Source organism: Typopeltis vanoorti, chromosome 2 (genome assembly GCF_054136105.1).
Source record: "Typopeltis vanoorti isolate ZY-2024b chromosome 2, IOZ_Tvanoo_1.0, whole genome shotgun sequence".
NCBI lineage: Eukaryota > Metazoa > Arthropoda > Arachnida > Uropygi > Thelyphonidae > Typopeltis > Typopeltis vanoorti.
The window spans coordinates 88,912,828-88,933,772 of record NC_143550.1 but is presented as its reverse complement, the minus strand read 5'-3'; the positions used below and the strand labels follow the sequence as shown (position 1 = coordinate 88,933,772).

Sequence of the window (20,945 nt, the reverse complement as noted above, 5' to 3'; positions counted from 1 at the left end):
AAAGCAGTTCGATGAGGATGAGATCTTTCAACTGATGTCAGTGAGTTAGCAGTTCTCTTACGGTGATGATGGCAAGGTATTTCTTTTCGGGTGGGTTTTTATTATTTTTCAAAACGGCTAAATCGGCTGGAAAAAAAACAAAAATAAACACAAATACACTGTCCTCATATCTTGGCATGGGAATATTTATACTTTTACGAGACTAATTTCTCGATTTTTTTTTCGCCATATCATTTAATCCTGATCCGTTATCATTATATAAATGGAAATGGATAGTGAAATGTGTTTTGCTTCACTTTTCCAGCTTATTTTGTTGACACCGTCTATAAGTAAGCAATAAGTTATGCTGCATTATACAACAAATCATTATCATCACCATAGTTTCTAATCCATGGTTTCTAATTCACTAATAGTTACTATTCAGTACCCAATTTACGTAAATGGGGTACTGAATATTAACTATTAGCGAAACAGAGACTTCATTAGTGGTGTGTAAAAAACGAAGCGGATCAAGAAGGAATGATGGAATTATATTAATAAGATTTTTAATGATGAGGGTGAAACAAGAAATTTCGAATATCGAAATTACTTTACAATAGAAAATAAATACAAAAGTATTTATTTTCTGTTATATTCGAAATTCTTATTTTCTATTACATTCTAAAAGACAACCCTTGAAATCAATAATCGAAGAATGAAAATGTTTTTAGAAAACTCTAGAATGAATAAAGAAATTTCTGGAACGATATGATGGAATCAGAAGTTATAACGGACTATACAATATCACTTACGATAAAAATATCTAGCAAAATTTAAATATCATCATGAAGAACTGCGTCATTCGAAAGAAGAACATTAAGTCGGTTGGCTCACTTAGTATTCCTGCTTTGTTGAGGGACCGAGATGATAAAATAGTATAAAGAGAACATTTATAAGAATTTTGTAACTTAGAACGTAAAAGAATTTTTAAAAAAATTGAACGAAAAAAAAAAGAAAATAGAGGAAGAAAATCTATATATGTATGTAGAAATTTTAAAAAAGTGAAACATACTTTCAGGTATGTTTCACTGTTGACTTGAAGTTTCTATAACAATCTCAGTTAGACTATTTCATAATTAGGAATGTTATTAGCAAGACATTTAGTGGTGTAATGTGGGATAGATTAAGTAGTAAACGTTTTTGATTAGTTTAAAATAGTTTGTAAAGCGAATATTATAAACTGAGTTAAAAAAAAGTCCATACATTAATTTCAAAAACTGAAATTGAACAACGTCTTCATCTTCCTACCTTGTGACTCTCACCACCAGCAGAGGGAAGAATATTACAGTCTCCATCGAGAAGAGCTGTTTGTATTCCTTTCGCGCAGTTTCGTTTACGATGATAACTGATACAGCATACTTCTAAAGCAGACAAACAAGCAGCTTGCAAGTCAACATTAACACCAACTATTGGAGTAGGATAATTATTACATGCATCATTAGAACGAGCCCATGAGGTTCCTAAGTTACAGCAATACTGAGTCAAAGATTCGATTTCTCCTGTAAAGAAAACATTCATAATTTTTATTACTCTATGTTATTTTACTGATATAAAGTTTATTTTAATTCATATCAAGTACGCATTTGTTATCATTCAACAAAACTCTAACGGGAACACTAATACATATGAATCCATTAATTCATATGTTTATATGATTACTTTTGATATGAGCAAGCTGAATATGAGAATTTGAATAGCAATTCAATAAAAGTTACAACTATTGTTTTTTAAGCGTAAAAGTCGAATAGGTTTGAACATGCTTTTCATAAACAATCCAGGCATTTCTGAATCTGTGTAGTTAACCAGCTGATAACGAAGAAGAAAATTAAAAAAAAAAACAAAAAAACTGAATGCTAAGGAAGATTTGTTGATTTAAAGAAAGATGAGAAATTAAATTTCTTGGAAGAAGAGTTATGGTAACCGACTAGAGATTGAAGTGTTATCGAAGGTATACAGAAGAAAGCAGAAGAAAAGAAGACAAGAGAGAGAGAGAGAGCGAGAAAGAAAGACTATCGCTTCACTTCACTACTCCTGATTGCATTTCGCTTGAATGCCATTTCCTACCATTGCGTTGTCACTGCTTGTTTCGCTAGCAATCTTTCAAAGTAATTACATTAAAGACTATCGCTTCACTTGACTTCACAGAAAAGACTACACCAGTATGCTTGAACTTTTTTTTTTTTCAGATTTAGCCAGTGTCTTTTCACCTGTTTATCGAAAATATGTTTCAATGACGAGGAGGATGATTAAGCAAATACAGATAGAAATCCATTGAAAAAGCAAGGAGCAGTTTTTATTTTCAGCTGTATAACAAAAGAACTAACCAACGGGGATCTGATACCGTTAATATCAGATTTTCTGAAAAAACTAAACAAAAAACAAAAAAAAATCACAAAATAAATGACAATTTTATTCTTTATTAAAATTCATTTTGAGTTTTTCTTCCAGTAAGTAAGTGTTATTTCTATATACCATTTTCTCGGTTTTTTTCTTTCTTCAAAACGTTTAGACGTTTAGGCCATTAAAGATCAATAGACCATTAAAAATCAATGGGCAAGTCATATTGAAAAAAATTACACTCAAAAATGGACAACTTTGATCTCTGAATGGTATCCCTGAGATGGAAAGAGAGCAACAACGAAGGCAAAAGAAACGTGGAGGATGAAATTAAAAAGATGGCTAGAATTCAGTTGCATAGAAAGGCTAAAGATAGGACTGAATGAAGAACTTTGGAGGAGGCCTTCCTCCATCAATGGATAGAAAATGGCTGAAAAATAAGATTCTAATTCGTTAGTGTCATTCCACTTCATTCTGAGCATGGAACAATGAAAAACCAACAAAACATTCGAGCTTCTACTTAAATATTTTGTTGGCTTTTCTTTGGTTCTGAAATATTTTGGGATATTCATATTGTTTATAATGCATTCAACAGATTGCAGTTGTTTCAGATAAAGTACAGGGTACTTTTGAATAGTCTCTTCTTTCATTTGTCTTCAATCGAACTTCTATTCAATTGAAGACAAATCTTCAATTCAATAGATGTTCGATTCTTGTTCACCGCTTGGAATAACTTTTTCTGCGAATTTTTTCGGTTGATTCTAGAGTTAGTATCTTTAATACGGACAAAGTGGAATTTACCTGCAGAAGAAATCATTATACTAAACAATACTAACAAAATAGCTGGATGTTCTGATGTTTTTATTTAATGAGTTTGTTTATTTTTCGCCAATTACAGTGGCACATTAATGAAAACAACAATAAAGAAAACGTGAACATGCACAGTTGCCATATTTGATGCTTGGAGAGAAAACTTAAACATTTTAACGCGATTTTAAACTGCAATTATAAGATTTTTTTTTCCTCCAAAGAAAAAACTTGACCATCGATTTTGAGAATTCTTTTGCTGAAACATGAAACATGAAAAATAAATAAATAAATAAAATAAAAATCACAAATACCAGCTATTTCGAATAGTTACTTCCAAACTGAACTATCAATTAATTAAATCTATTAGAAATATTGATGTTGTCGATCATGAAGCATTATAACTATAAAAGTAAAAGTTACTTAAATTAAGGGGATATTAAATCCCACATAGTTTTAAAACCGAATAAGAAACTCAAAGATTGGAATCAGAGAGTTTCTTGGCGAATATAGTAAACTATAAAGTATCGGCGACACTAGCGTTAGCCCATGCAAGTGATCCTAATACGTAGTACAATACCAGGGCAACTCGTTGCAAAGGTGGGGGAAGTTCAGATCGCTATTCTTAGGTATTTTCCATAATGTAAAAACACATTTCCTAGGAAATGTATGCTGTTATTACATTATGGAGGGAAGTCACTACCCAGACCGGTTTCAGCCTTTTTTGAGGCTTCATCAGTGAGTAGCTAGACCTAATACCAAAGTGTATAGCGAAAAGAGTACATAAGTTCTTTTCGCTATACACTTTGGTATTAGGTCTAGCTACTCACTGATGAAACCTCAAAAAAGGCTTAAACTGGTCTGGGTAGTGACCTCCCTCCATAATGTAATAACAGCATACATTTCCTAGGAAATGTGTTTTTACATTATGGAAAATACCTAAGAATAGCTATCTGAACTTCCCCCACCTTTGCAACGAGTTGCCCTGGTATTGTACTACGTATTAGGATCACTTGCATGGGCTAACGCTAGTGTCGCCGATACTTTATAGTTTACTATATTCAGCAAGAAACTCTCTGATTCCAATCTTTGAGTTTCTTATTCGGTTTTAAAACTATGTGGGATTTAATATCCCCTTAATTTAAGTAATGTTTTCATTGCCGAAATGAAGCTTATTAGCTCTTTATACAAAAGTAAAAGTATTATTCACTGGGACTAAAGGAGCTTGAATTAGAATTTTTTTTTCATTGACTGATTTGCAAATGAACACATCTGAATAGATCTAACTTTATCTTTCTTTAAAAACAGTCATCCGCAGATCCGCCATTCTACTAGGTGTTTCAGGTTTCCGGAATTTAAAATCTGTCAGATACGCTTAAAAAATATATGGAATGTAAGATGAGCGATGTCTATTTCCATTTTCAAACTTCAAAAACATCCTTTTCCTAACACATACTCATATATATATATATAGATATTTAGATCATTGCTCATTTCACTGTGGATCCCACGTAGCTCAGTCGGTTTTGATGATGGCCTTTGGTTAGGAAAACCCGCGTTCGAATCCCATCTAGGATGAGAAGAACCTTTATCAGGACTTTTCAGTTACGGGTGAGTTAAATCTCATGCGATTGCAAACTGGCCAAGAGAAGACATGTGATATACACACAAAAATAAGTTTTGACCAATAGTATCATTTTAGTTTTATAAGATGAGTACAGATGTCAATGCCGTTGTATCATCATACTCTAACTAATTCATCTCACTTATTCAAATTGCTACCTTTTCCACTCTTTCATCTCAAAAAAAGTGAAGCTTGTACATCAGATCACTGTAATATCTTATGCCAAACAGTTTTCGACCAAGAATCTGATTTCTTCGATCTTCTTTATCTCAAACTATAAAATTTGTTGTTGTTGTTTTCTTTTTTTGTCTGTCTTTTGGTTACTGTAACGAACTATTCTGAATTTTTTTTAAATCATTTCTTTGAATTTCAATTTTCTACATACAAAATTTCTATTAAGAAATTTTGCATGTAGAAAATTTATATAGCCAGTATGTCTCTTTGCGGAATTTAAATAATAATCAAAAAAGACAGACCCCACCCTCCTCGATTTGATCAGCTAGCTCATCTTAGCTTAAAAATTCTTGACAAAGATTCTTCACGTCCTAGACAGAATTCAAACCCAAATCGTTTTAACAAAGAGGTAATGAACTGAGCTGTACAATGTTAGTTAACTGTATTTCTAACGTTTCGTTGTGTTTCTCTAAATTTTTTCTTCGGGGTATATTTGTATCAGATGAAGTCCTCGAGAGCAGAAGGAAAGTAATCTGGCTTTTTTTGAAATAAATAAGAACAGTTTAATTTTTTTTGTGTGTGTGTGTGAATCTTTCCGCTATTTAAGTCAAATAAAACTGTTATCATATATATAATTTAAAAATTGGAAACATATTTAATTACTAAAAATTCGAGGGTGATTACATTTATAAAATATTAAATAAAGTCAAACAATAGATAGTACTGATTATCTCCTTCCGAAACTGAAATATCGGAGCATTTTTAAATTTTTTTTCTACATTATTATCTACCATGGCGCTACCTCACCAATAATCAAAAGTCAATAAACTGATATAATTCGTCTAAAATAGATGCAGTAAATCGATATATTGGTATAATTACTGCTCGTATACGCTATTCTAATTGAAGAAGGAATGAGAAAGAAGGGTCCACCCGCTATGTATGCAGTGTTTTTTAAAATTAATCTGTCAGTTGTCAGTCTGACAGGATAAACATTCTTGACATAGCTTTAGATTTATATAAAGGCCAGTTACCTGGCTGTGACCATTAGGCTTAACATATTAAGGAGAAGATGAAGCTATGACACATATACAAAGAGAGAGAAAACTAAAAGCATCTGAATATTATCTTATCAGCTGATGAGAAATATGGTAATAAATTAATGAAAAGTGATTTTGAACAGTATGAAGAAATTCAGAGACAGATAACAACGGTGTATTATAATTTACCTTTTGCTGGTCTCAGTTCAAAAGAGATGTTCATTAACATCATCCAAAATGTTATTTTTGACATAATACTCCACCACACATTCATTATGCAATAATTTCTTGAGACGTTAAAAGAAGTTTTGATAGCAGTCCTTCAGTACTTCGGTTCATAACCAATTACTGTATATTTAATCATTTCCGCCTTATGATTTCCTGTTGAGAAATATCAAAGCCGACAGATCAAATACTTCCTTCGCTAATGTCAATGTTGCAGGATGCAAGGTTTGTGAAGGTCGTGTATAGGGCATATTACAGAAACAGTTTCTTGAAAATAGCGAAATAATAATAATAATAATTAAGCTCCAGTGAGTCAAATTAATTTACTGTTATTATCATTCTTACCACGAGCACGCGCACATGAACTAGTCGTGTAAATTATCACAGAGAAACTTTTTCTAGGCTCCCCCCCCCCCCCAGCTGTTTCTAGAATTAGTCTTTAGTACAGATAAGTAGGCATTTTCTTCTGAAATTAATTAGGGATTTAAATACCCTAAATTCAATAATAACGATCGTAATACATATTGAATGAATACTTACAAATGAATACTACTTTAGAATCATCAACATTGCCATTCGTCTAAACTAAAGAACTGGCATGCAGATGACAGGTGGATTTCGATTTCGGAATAAAAAGATGGTAGATGAAGTTAACACTAATGTTAGGATTTTGGGCTACGAGATGGCGTCAGTTGTCTGCGATACTCTCTTCCAACTGAAAAGATTGATGGAGACTTTGCGCAATCGACATTGGCTGCCAGCCAGTCTTCAAAAGTTACCTGAAGGTAAAAGAATTCCCTTTACTTTCTTTGGGGAATAAAGGTCAAAGGATTTTTTTTTGAAAAAAAAATAAAAATACTACCAAAAGAATGAAAATTTGTTTGTAGACATTAAATCAAAAAATGATTTCCCTCGGAAAAAAAAAGAAAAAAACTGAAAGATTATTTTGTTCAAACAAAAGAAAGAAAGCTGGAAGTTTTTTTTTGGGGGGGGGGGGAAGAAGGAAATATTGATTTGGGAAAAAGCGAGAAAAAAGGAAAAATTATTTTAAAATAATATAAAAAACTGAAAGGAAATTGATAGCAAGCTTATTATTATTATTATTATTATTATTATTATTATTATTATTATTATTATTACTATTATCATCATCATCATCATCATCATCATCCTTTCGTGGAGTCAACTGACTGATGGTAGGAGGTTCCATATTACACACACAGTTTATCAAACCGTGCCTTAAATATACTCACTTTCCCAGCATTCACAACATTCTTGGGCAATGCTTTTCAATCCCCCCCCCCACTCTCCATGCAAAAAAAAATGCTCTTCGCCTCCTTGATCACACCTTCCTTATACAGCTTCCCCGAATGACCTCTTGTTTTCCCTTTTTCCTTCCCCATTCTATGTAAAACGCCATCCACGTTAATCTGGTAACGATCCTTTAATAACTTATATGTCTCAATCATATTATCCTCCTCCTCCTATCCACTAGTCTCTGCAATTTACATTTCCTTAATGATTTAAACTGCAGAGACTAGTGGATATGTTGTGTATGAATGTTGTGTACGCCCAACATTCATACACAATATTCCAGAGACTAAAAACCATCTTAGCCAATAGTCTCTGGACCTTTTCCAATATCTCCTCATCCTTTCGAAAACCAGATGAACACAAATTTGAGCACAATAGCTTATATGTGGCCTAATCAAAGTCTTATATAGTAGAATCATAACATCCTGACTTCTATACGTTAGTGTCTTCCACATCATTGCCATAATCAGTTGTCCTGTCTTAACAATTCTGGCAATGTGTCCGCGACATTTTAGTTTCTTATGCACAATCACTCCAAGATCCGTCTTCATCTCCATTATCTGGACATTATCTCCATCACTTCCTCCGAGATATTGCCACCAATTGTATACGCTGCACTACATCTTTGCCTCCCAAATTTTAAAACTTTACAATTTGGAACAGTGTAGAGTTTTATACGATCCCCAAATACTTGCCCATTTAGCCAGCACTAAATGGGCAAGTAATTCGCATTTCCGTGGCTTTGCAAGAAGACTTGCAAAGCCACGACGTCAGCTTCATTTCTGATTGTTCTTCCCAACTTATCATTATCCGTAAATAACAAAATCTCACCATTCAGACCCATCCCGACATCATTAACATACAAGTTGAACAGCAATGGCCCCAAAACAGACCCTTGGGGTAAACCACTAGTAACTTTCACCTATGGGATATTGCTTCTCCATACACAACTTGCTGCTACCTATCACACAGCTAATTCCTTATAGAATGTAATAACCTAATAAATAGTTTAATCACCACCTTATCATGTGGCAATCTATCAAAAGCCTTTGCGAAATCTAAATATACTACTGTGTATGCATCGCTTTTATCCAATGCATTGCTCACCTTGTTCTAATAAGTAAGCAGATTGCTAAAACACGATCTTTCATTAGTAAATCCATGCTTACCATCAAGGAGAATGCTGCTGTTATCAAACCAGTTCTGAATCTTTGTCCTGGCTAACTTATCTAATACTTTAACTAACTCCAGATACACATATTGATCTATAATTCGAAGCTTCAATGTTATTACCTCCCTTATGAAGCTGAATAACTTTTCCCTCTTTCCTCTCCTGGAACTTTGGAGCTCATGTTAAAAAGTTATGTCAAAGGTGTTGTTAACTCTGGAACATTCCTTCAAAACACATAGTAATATATTATCAAGCCCTACTATTAACCCTAAGTTTACTCAATTTCTCATATGCCTCCTGTTCACTCACTGTGAGTACCTCCCCTCCATCATTTCCACTGTATTCAGCTGCATGATGTCACATTCACAAGAATAAAATACCACTACAAAATTCTCCTTAAATATCTCGACTATATCCTCATGTCATGATTCCATCATTTTCATCAACTAGTATCATCTTTCCTTGATTATTCTTTCCTCTACTGGCTACGTATTGAAAACTCTTTGGTATTCTTTTTAGTCTCATGAGTTAACCGTCGTTCATACTGCCCTTTTGCCATCCTGACCAAGCAAGTCACCTCTCCTGTCTGCTCTTTATACACTTCATGCAGCATGTTATTACCACTCATCTTATGCTGCTTCCATAATACATTCTTCTTCTTCTTCTGGATTGCATGCTTTACCTCTTCATTCATCAATTTCTCACCTGCTGTATTTAGCCTATTAACCACTGATATGCTTTCTGAAATTGCCTCCATTAGATAGTTTTTGAGTAAGGTCCAAGCAGCATTGATTTCCTTTACACCCAGTTCCTCATTTCATATTATTGTGCAAACTCTCTCTTAAACTTCTCATACTCAGCACCTTTACAGCTCCACATATATATCCCTTTCTAACAGAAGTTCATATGGTTACCCACTCCCAAGCGATCCAGCGATGGTCACTTTCACCAACTGGTGGAAGATTTCACATCTCATTTATAATAACATCATCTGATAAGATGATCAGATCCAAGACATTTGAACCCCGTGTACCCTCTGTTACATACTGCCTCACTCAGTATGTGACAGAGGGTAAACGGGGATCTTTGTTCCGAGCCGCCATCTCTCCATTCCAATCTATATTATCATAACTAAAATCATCCATAATGATTTCAATCACACCCAACTAAATATTTCATCCTATCCACCTCTACCTCGCACCATACTGTTTCAAAACCACTCCCATTGTTTCATCATCATCATCATCATCATGCGTATCAAGGATTTAGGCCTAGAATGGCCTGTTCCGGCCTTAGAAGTCATCGTTGAATCGTTTAAGATGACGTCCTGGTTTTCTTTTTCCTAATGGCTTGTTATGGTAATCTTTCTGTTTTCATTCTTTGAACGTGTTCCATCCATTTATGTTTAGATTTTTTACTTTTTTCTATTACTGGTTCTTGGTTTAATTCTTCCGATTGTTTTCCCCTTGTATCTACACTTTAAATGACATAAGTACCCAGCTATCATTGATAGCACCTCATTCTCCTTTTTACCTGAATATCTTCAAGAAAAATATCATAACCCTCCATCTCTCTTATTCTCTGGATATTATCCTCATTCAACCAAATTTCATTTAGTCCCGTGATTTTTGGGCGAACAAACCCGATCGATGTAACAGTTTCATCCCCCTTATTTCGGATACTTCTCACATTGGTGAAAAAACATAATAGACTATTTCTGATTTTATAACAAGTCCTACAAATATAAACAAAAGGCGTTAGCTTATTTGTTTTCTTTTCTTTAATAACAAGTCCTACCTACACTACTTCGAAGATATGCCTCATAAGTATCCTCTTCGGTCTCTTCTTCTATACAACCACCGATCTTACAACTCTCCTCAAACCCAAACATTCCCATCGCATCGTAGTCTCTCTCTATCCTCTCTTGCCCACTCCACATTTATCATTGAATCCAGCATCCGAATTTTAATACAGTCATCTTCCGTATATACCCTGTCTTTCCTCGTTTCCCTGTGTTGCGTCCCAGCCTTCTTTTCTTCTTTACTCATGCTACTCACTTCTCCATTTACAAGCCCTACCCTTTTTTGCTCGTACACTGAAGAAAGTGAAAATACAGGGCAGAAGCAGACAGACGTACATTTTCATCTAAGTCATGTTATAATTAACTGCCCATGACGGAGTTGCGATATCCAAAATATTGTGGTAATAGCTGCTTATTCTACTAGTAGAGTGCATTTTGAAGATTATAATTATTAAGTTTGCCTGGATAGTCTGTTACATTTTAAAGAACAAAAACCAAATCAAATCGATAGCTTGATCGACTCTCCGTTTACAAAGAAACAAGCAAAGGTAGCAAAATAGTAATAAAAAATAATAAATTCGATTTTTCCGAATCGAAAAAACGAAAATATTCGATTCTTTTCAGATTTTAGCTAAACTAACAACTCTTTTAAGTAGCATTTATAAAACTTTTAGATATAATGAATATAACAGAACCCAGTCACTATTTATTGATGACTTATTTAGGGTATCTTTCATTAGTGAGTAACTTATTCCCTATTTTCATAATTCCTAAATCATGTAAGGGCTTTTATGCTAGCTTCTTAGCTCGAATTTATCCATTATTCAGCCACACTTAATATCAACACATCTGTCAGCAAAGGATTAGCTATCATATCAACGGGTAGGAAAAAAGAAAAACAAAAAGAAAGAAAGGGAAAAATAACTTCACCGCTGCCACAGGAAGCGGAAACGGTCAAATGCAATTGTTCCTGTAACTTGAGAGCACAAAGTTAATGGAACCGCCACTTCTCGGAACGAGCAAGAAAACTATAAACGCATTTGCTTAATTTTTTTTTTTATATAAAGAAATTTACTGACAAAAGTTAAAAGAGTATACAATGATAACTTTATTCATAAGAAATATAAAAATGGAAAAAGTCATTTCTTGAGCAATATTGGTCACAAAAGAAACGAAGAAATTATGAAAGAATTAAACCAAGAACAAGTAATAGAAAAAATTAAAAATATAAACATAAATTGATGGAACACGTTCAAAGAATGAAAACAGGAAGATTACCAAAACAAGCATTAAAGTACAAGCCATTAAGTAAAAGAAAACCAGGAAGTCCTCTTAAACGATTCAACGATGACTTCTGAGGCCGGAACAGGACATGCTAGGCCTAAATCCTTGATACGCATGATGATGATGATGACATTGGTCAAGAAAGAAAACAAAAAACTGTAATTGAAAAAAAAAATCATCTCTGAAAAAAAAAATGACATATTATTAGTAAACAAATATATATATATATACATTATTATTATTATTATTATTCCTGATACCTCCAACGGAGGTATTATTATACACATTCATATATATACATACATATATATATATATATATATATATATATATATATATATATATATATATATATATATATATATATATATATATATATATATATATATATATATATATATATATATATATATTCATTTTTTAAATTAACTGACTTAAACCCGAGAATTATAACACAATGACATTTATTTGAAAAAAACGCAACATGTTTCGTCAAAAATGACTTCTTCAGGCGATAAGAACATAGAAAGACAATAAAAGACACTTAAATTAACATTGACACACTCTAAAGCTATACAACTATAAAGCCATAATATTCGACTGTAAATTACAGTTATGAGCTTGAACTACAGTCCGAGTTAAAGTTCCATTGTTGTACACCTGTGCGTGTGTGGAATCACGCGATCTCCAGTATCTAATAGTAGAGTTGAAAGAGTCTGCCAAATTATAGCTAAGATTATTATTCAAATGAAAAGGGTCTAAGGTGATTTCCCTTGACTCTACAATGCGGCGCTCTATTTCATCATGGCTGATGTGTAGGTTTGAAGTCAATGTCCAATCTATTTCATGTTGGTGGCCTTCGTTGTTCGTGTTTATTGAAAGCAGGACATGGCCCGACAGAGCTGTAGCTCTGGTTCTCTTATAGGCAAGGTCTCTCTGATGCTCTTCGAGACGTAGTAAGATAGATTTTTCTGTCTGTCCATAGTAAGGCTTTCCGCATTCACAAGTGACCTTGTATACTATATATATATATATATATATATATATATATATATATATATATATATATATATATATATATAATGGATTAAAAAAATAGAATCCTTAGCCCACCCAACGGTACAAAATGTGGCTATAGGTTAGCAAATAACATTTCGTGAGACGAAGCAATATAAAAATATTACCTAAAGTTGCTCCATTATAATTACACGTCGATAACAATCAACATTAAAAAAACAAAAATAATCCCTACTTTAAACTAATAATCAGACAGGTAGCTCAGTTAAACAGTAAATGACGAACGAATAAAAGGAAAAAATAAATCCAATTTTTCAAAAATAAATAAATCTGCTAACGTCTTTTATCCCTTTAATTCCTTTAGAGGGCTACATGGTATGTATTGTTTGTAGAGAGCTCTGGAAAAGATAAATGTTATTTTGAGTAAAAATTGGCAATATCGTTTAAATCTTATGTAGTATTTCTTACTTTTGGTAACTTAGAATGTCTGCGTGTTTTTTACATTATTTAATTAGTATTTTTTATAAGATACGATAGATAGCGTGCACATGGCGTCGATGGGGAAAAAAAATGGCATCCAAATCGCCATCTTTGTTCAAAAATTTTAACATAAGGGAGTTTGTTCAGTGTAACGTCTGCAAGATGTACGCCTTGCAGAGAGCGGTTGGAGTTTGGTTCGATAATGATAGTAGAGTAAAAGTGTAATTAAAATGAGGATTTAAAGTGTGTCTCAGGTTGCGAGATTGATGTCGATGCTGAAAGTCAGAATGTAGAAAATAGTGATATGATAGGAATTTGCGATGCAGAAAGGCAAATGTATGATAAGAAAAATAAGAGTATGATCGGGAGTGTAAGAAAAATGAAGGAAAGAGTATTGTACGGTGATTCTTAGGCCTAAAGAATAGGCCTAACTTCGATTCTCGTCGCGACGGGAGGAATCTTTATCTGGTCGATTTCAATCAATGGTGAGTTAGCCGATCTCATACGGAGATAGCAGGGTTTTTTCTCCCGGAAACTCGGGTTTTTCATCCCGCATACATACAAATCGGCCCTTCAGAACACACGCAATTTACAGACAAAAATTACTAGTTGTGGTGGTGTTGGAGGTGGGCGGTAGATGGCGTTGATTCGTAGTATAGGCAAGGTGTAGAGACAGTTGAAGATGTCCTCCCGCGATGAGTCTTCGGACTCCTTGGAGGTATCAGGAATAATAATAATTCCTTAGTAAGAAGTGTAATAGATGAGAGTTTGTTAAAATCGTACTTACCGGTTGCGAAAATTAAGGATGTAAGAGTTTATCAGAGCGCAAAAGCAGAGGGTAAAATAAATGATAGTAGGGGCAGGAGCAAATGATTTAAAAGATTATAAATTTGCTATCAGAGAGGACCTGAAGGAATTACAAGAGGTAGCACTAGAAAACAGTAAGATAGGTAAGACAGTGAGTCTGTTCCCACGGTATAACAGAGAAGAGTTGAGAAGGAGGGCCATAATTGTAAATGACTCTATGTGCAGGTTATGCAAGAGGAGTGGTGTGGAGTTTGTCAACGTTGGAGTGAATTTGATGGGTGAAAGGATTTATATAAGATGGATGGTTTGCATCTGAATGAGTTTAGTGTGCAGAGACGGGAAAAGTGTTGTTGAATGAAGTAGAAGTGAATGTGCAGAATCAGGGAAACTAGAGTTATTAAGTGTGTGTTTGGGAGGGGGGAGGTTAAGTGGATAAGCAGACATTAGGGAGGCAGTTGAGTTTATGAATGTGTATAATATGCCCGAGCAAATACGAAGGACAACAAATCAGAATGGGATAGTTAGTATAATGCATCAGGAGAGGGGTGGGTCTAACAGGCTTCTGTATTTCATGTATACTAATGCCAAGAGTATTAGGAAAAAGAAGGAAGAATTTTTGGCCTTGGTTGGCTCTTCCAGGCCACAGGTTATTGCCATTAATGAAACATGGCTGACAGAAGATGATATAGATAGTGGGATAGAATGTGAAGGGTATAGTGTGTTTAGGAGAGACAGAGAGAATAAAATGGAGGAAAGTAGTGTGATTGATGATAGCTGATGAACTGCAGCCAAGAAGAATAGAAGTAGAACTGTAGGATACAGAAAAGGGAACATTTGAGGCTATTTGGTGTAAGATTTTGACTAGCAGAACAAATATACAGTTGGGTGCTGCTATAAACCAGGTGATGGAATAGATGGTGGAGATAGTATGCATAAGCAAATAGAAGTAATGAGTGGAAGGAGGGTAATTATTATGGGGAATTTCAACTATGATGACATTGATTAGAACGAGGAGAGCACACATGGGAGAAAGGAATTGAATTTTATGCATTTATTAAGGGATAACTATATGCAACAGCATGTAATGGAAAATACTAGGGGTCAGAGAGTGCTTGACCTAGTAATTGCATCTGAGAATTTGGCTGTAATGAATATGACCACGTTGCCACCAATTGGTGAGAGTGATCATAATGTCTTGACTTGGGAGGTGGCTAAATGTGTGGAATTTTCAATTAAGACAGGGTACATGTGGCATTACCGGGCTGGTGAGTATGATAACCTTAGGAGATTGCTTGGTTCAGTGCCATGGCATGTAAAACTGCAAGGGCTCGAGGTTGATAGTGCATGGGAAGCAGTAAAGGAGCATTTGAAGGGGATAATGGATGACTGCATACCTAGAGTCCGGATATCAAATCAAGTAGGGGTTAAATGGATGAATAACACCATTAAGTGTGAGCTTCAAATAAAGAAACAACTGTGGAGGGAATTTCAGGAGAAAGGTGACCTGCAAGCACATGAACGGTATAAAGCGCAGGCCAGAAGAGTAACGAGTGTGGTAAGAAAAGCAAAAGCATATTATGAAAGAAAATTAGCCATGCAGACTAAAGAGAATCCAAACAGTTTTTTCAATATGTTGCAAGTAAAAGAAAATATGTATACAGCAAAATGGTTTTAAAGAATGCCGATGGTAGGGAGGTAACTGAATCAGTTGATATAGTGGAATTACTGAGCGAATTTCTGGGAGAAAAGATCGGCTAATTTTGGAGACACTGAAGGGCAGTAGTGCACTGAGGATTTAATCGTGGGGGAGGGGGGGGCTCAGTTGAATAGACGATTTGAGAATACACACTAATCATCGCATACAACGTATGACTGAGCATCTGCAATAATCGTTAATTCATAAGAAGTATAAAAATAGAAGACATGACACAACATAAAATGAAAAATTAAAAAAAATTAATTAGGAAAAGATTTTTGGAAAATTTTTTAGTGTTTTCTTTTCCTTTTTCTTTGAGGGGACTAGGGCACCTTGGCTCCCCCTCTTGGTGCGCCACTGCTAAAGGGGAAATTCAATCCATCAGAGGTACCCAACCACATATAGCTAGTCCAAGGCCATTGCTTATAAATGGCGAACAGAGGCAAACAAGTGTCACTATCTCGTGGTTCCTAACACACACACACACACACACACACACACACACACACACACACACACACACACACACACACACACACACACACACACACACACACACACACACACACACACACACACACACACACACACACACACAATCTAGAAACAAGCTTCAAATCTGTAAGTACATTTTTGTTGAAAATTTTACGTTGGTGAAATGTAGTAGCTCGTGTCGAAACAGGGTATTACAACTTTACATATAAAAACAGAAACAGATGGTGGAATACTGTGAGGTCGAGTTTAGTAGTGCCATTGCTTTGCTGTTTAACACTGCAAAAGTTAGTAGCAATTTAAGAAATGATATATAAAGACATTAATTGAAGTGAGCAAACTAATTTAGATCAACCAACTCAGTTATAATAATAATAATAATAATAATAGCCTGTGTAGCTCAGTGGAAGTGACGTTTGCATCCTTTGTGCTACGTTCAAGTGGAGATACTTTTTTAAACCTTTCTTTGATTGCCGAATTAGCCGATCTTTGGAACAGGAAAATGGATTTTTTCTGTAGAAAATCGGTTTTTTATTGTCTCGTAAATTAAAGAAAATCGACAATACAACAACCCACATTATTTCAAACAATAACATATATTGTTAGAGTTAGGTACTAACAGATGGCTGTACTTGTTTTCTCTCCTCTCCTCGATCTCCCCTGGTAGCCAAAAAGAGATAGCTGGTCCAAGGCTATCACTGATTATACATGGCATCCTGTGAATTGATGCGGTTGAGAAGTGCAGCCATCTCTTAATTCATAACCTTTTACTATCTGAAAACAGTGTAAGTTCTACGGTCGATTTTTTTGAGGTTACAGGATGAAAAACCCAAGTTTCTGGGAGAAAAACTGAAAAGAGATTAGCTAACCGGAAATTTTTATAAAATGAAACCTGTGGTGAATTCATCACTAAAAACTACTATTTATAAATCCATCAACTAGATCTATAACTTGTTATCTTCTCCTAAGGACAAACTCTGGCTTCTGATGTTACCAGTTTGTCTTACTTTGGACAGACAGGTAGATCTGTTCAGAAACGCATCTCGGAACATCAAGACCACATTCGTCTTTTCAAACCGCAGAAATCTGGTCTCTCTCAACACGGAGTTGAAAACCCAAAAAGTCGAAATTTTACATAGATCTTTATATAAACATGAACGTTTATATAAAGAAAGTGCTTGAAGCCCCACTACATAGATTAAATTTAAACTGCAACGACGTTCTTACTATTTCTAAAGTATGGGAAATCGTCATACAAAATTGTGTAAAATAATTTCTTTATATATGTTATTTTTTAAAATTTTATTTATTTATTTTTTTTTTGTTCAGTTATATTTTAATTTACTTCTATAACACGTTACTGCACGCATATTGAGATTCCATTGTAATCATGCGCCCTAACTGTATGTTATTCCTACTATTGTTTGAATTACTGTACTGAGGATGTCCCAAGATACTTGGGATGAAATATTTATGTATTAAAACTTATCACTGTGGTTAGTACGTGTGTTGTTTTAGTCACCGAAAGTTAGCTGATCTCTGGCCCATGCCAGAGATCAGCTAACTCTCTGAAGAAATGTACTGACTTTGCAGCAATGATGAAAATTGGAGACTATCTACCAACTGATTTTCATGTCAGGAGGAATATAATGCCATCTACATCCTCTATTTTTGTAAAGGAAAGCATTACATGATAAAACATTATTTAAGAACATTCTAACATATACCTAAATACAATAAAATGTTACTTTATCATAACGAACACGAGATGACCAATCTTCTGCACAGAACAAAAGAATCTTCCTCCAACTTTCTACCTCCTTCCAACTTTTATACTTAGTTTTCTTATATTCTTAGCTCCATTCATCACTGGGTTTATTTTCATCTTTTAACAATATCGTATTATTTTTACGTTTTAAACTCATTCATGTCTGTTTTAAATTTTAAATTCAATGATGCTTGCCTGATTTTAGATTCAATGATGCTTGCCCATCATTCATCATACTCGTTCATCACCATCTGATCTCCACTCCAAATGTCAAAGATTGCTATTGCCAAAAGTACAACAAAGGTAGGCAATATATATCATCCTCGTTAAATTTTTATTTTATTTTTAATTAAAAGATTTATCTGTAGTCAAAGGCACGTTCTGATCTAAGGTGCTCCATAACATGAAAGCTTTGCTTATCTCTTTATATAGACTTTTTCAACTGAAGGCGAGTTAGCCGATCTCATATAGTGGTAGCAGGCATATCACCCAGGAGACCACTAGCAATTTACAGACAAAAATTACTATTTGTCGTTGAGGTAGGAACTGTAATCTTACATAAAAGCACATTCCTTTTAAAGCCATTATGTAAAGAGAGCTATGAGAGCTCTCTATGCTAAGCAGACTATAATAGATTTGTTGGCCTTTGATTTATGGGAAATTGGGAAACTCCTTTATGGGAAATACAATCAGTGGAAGTGTCGCTTGCATCCTCTGCGCTAGGCAGCCCAAAGATAGAGTTAATTTCAACTTTAGTCGCCAAGTGGAGAAACTTTTTCTAAGCATTCTTTGACAATTCCCAACTCAGTCTATCTCTAACATGGGCAAGCGGGGTTTTTCGTCAAGAAAACAGAAAAAAAATCTAGTGTGAACCCATACTCTTTCAGACAAGAACATATCCTATTGGAGTTAGGTACCAAGAGATGGTTGCACTTATTTGACAGTCTCTTCATCGGTTGTCACTTGTAGTCTCGGGCCAGCTATTTCTGATTAGCTACCGGTGGAGATTGAACTGGCCCCTCAGTCCCCAAAATCAGATAGGGTTAAAATGCCTCACTGACTCCTTATAAGGGAATAAAAGGTATTAGCTGATTTAGCTTCATATATCAATTTTATGTAAATCCTGAATTATTATCATTTTATATTGCTTTTTTAAAATGTAATGGAACTTTAAAATTAGTTACTTTATTACGTGCGTTTTATTTTGCGTTCGATTGCTGCTAACATACTAAGGATGCTACTCAGGGAAAAAATTACTTCTATTAAATTATCATCTACGTTAGTTTCAGTCTTTAATTTTTACAAATACTGCTGAGGAGTGTTTTTTGTGTTTAATAAAACCTAATAGGAAATCAGTTAACTTGCTGGAAATGACATTTGCATGCATGTCGCTAGTACAAACAATGAATGACTCTAGTAATTTAAATTCTAGACGCTGACTAGAGGAACGGTCTTAAGCCTTTTCTTCGACAGGTTCTAGTGTTAGTCTATCTCGGGCTATTAGGAATAAATATCAGGCATCACGCAAAGTTAATAAAATCGAACATAGAACTGAAATATTTCAGACTGAAGTATATAGTGTTATGTAGCATGAGATGGCGGCAGTTGTCTGCCGTATTATCCTGATGATAATTAAAATCAACGAGCTTCTTAGCCATCTGTCATGTAATTTGTTAAGGATGGGGGAAAGCTGCCCACTAATCTTCAAAAGTTAGGGATAAGTGACCACACCTACTTCATTTGAGAATTAAAAGGTGTTAACAGATTTTTTTTATTATTTTCACGAAATGAGTTTCTCATAATCTAAAGATCTAGCCACTATTCAATGAACCGATATTCGAAAAGTATACATATACACTGTGTCCAGAAGTTAAGAATGGACTACATTTTTACCTCTATATGAAAAAATTTCACGACTACAGCTAAATGAGGACATATATTTATTGCCTCCATAATAATAAATTATATTACACAAAAATATGCTGTCAATTTCTTACAAATTATATTGCAGTACGGTAAATTGGCAAAAGTTAAAAATTTCCCAAGGACGTGGTTAAGGAATTAATGTATAGTGCCTTACAGACAACTATGCGGGGAGAGAAAGAGAGAGAGAGAGAGAGAGAGAGAGAGAGATTGCAGTATGGAATATGTTCATTCCGAACTGCGAAGCAGCCCTAACAACCTCGTACCATGCTTAAGGCAAACTGACCTATTCCTCCATCGGATCAAGCATAAGACCTTGTTTGTTTTCTGGAGGAAATTTTCGAGCAGTAATCGTCTTCTTATTCTATCCCAAACGTGAATAATGGTGTTGAGATCTGTGGAGCATAGTGGCCACTCAATTTGATTAATATCTTCGGTCTCCATAAGTATCTCTACTGTTTGTGTACGACGTGGTGTAGCACTGTCATCAAAAATGAATTTATCACCTACAGCCAGGGGAACAATCGAACATGATATTGAAGAACTTCGTTGTAATATCATTCACTAGTCATAGTCCTTTTTTTCAACACTTTGTAGCTCAGTGGGTCCATCAAGCTTCCCTCAGTACCACTTAGTACCAGATCCAGGTTGTATAGAATTGGAGGAAAAACTGGCCTTCAGGCAAGTTTTTCCTCCAATTCTTCCTCCGAAGGCCTGTATTCTACAGGCCTTCGGAGGAAGAATTGGAGAATATGCCCGAAGGCCTGTATTCTACAGGCCTTCGGGCATATTGGCCTACTTGTCGCAGACATCTTGGCACAGATATTCACATACCTGTACTTGAATGGAGTCAACTTGCAAGCTGACCTGTCGTCAGCTTGCAGGTTGTCGATTGTTTTGCTGTTATTGCCAAAAATCTCTGATCATACTCCGTGTTAGAAGGAGA

The 20,945-nt window shown here is 34.7% G+C and overlaps 1 protein-coding gene across 2 annotated transcripts in view; it reads right to left on the bottom strand.

The window, feature by feature from the left end:
• The window catches only part of LOC150109235 (uncharacterized), a 415,237-nt gene extending 408,912 nt beyond the window's left edge, over positions 1–6,325 (bottom strand). For both annotated transcript variants that reach the window (XM_090406508.1, XM_090406517.1), the window contains exons 1-2: positions 6,211–6,325; positions 1,288–1,538 (exon numbers count right to left, since the gene is read on the bottom strand). In XM_090406508.1, coding sequence (XP_090262634.1) covers positions 1,288–1,538; positions 6,211–6,295 — 336 coding nt within the window. In that variant the 5' untranslated portion in view covers positions 6,296–6,325. The remainder of the gene's footprint in view (positions 1–1,287; positions 1,539–6,210) is intronic.
• Between the last annotated feature and the right edge of the window lie 14,620 nt (positions 6,326–20,945).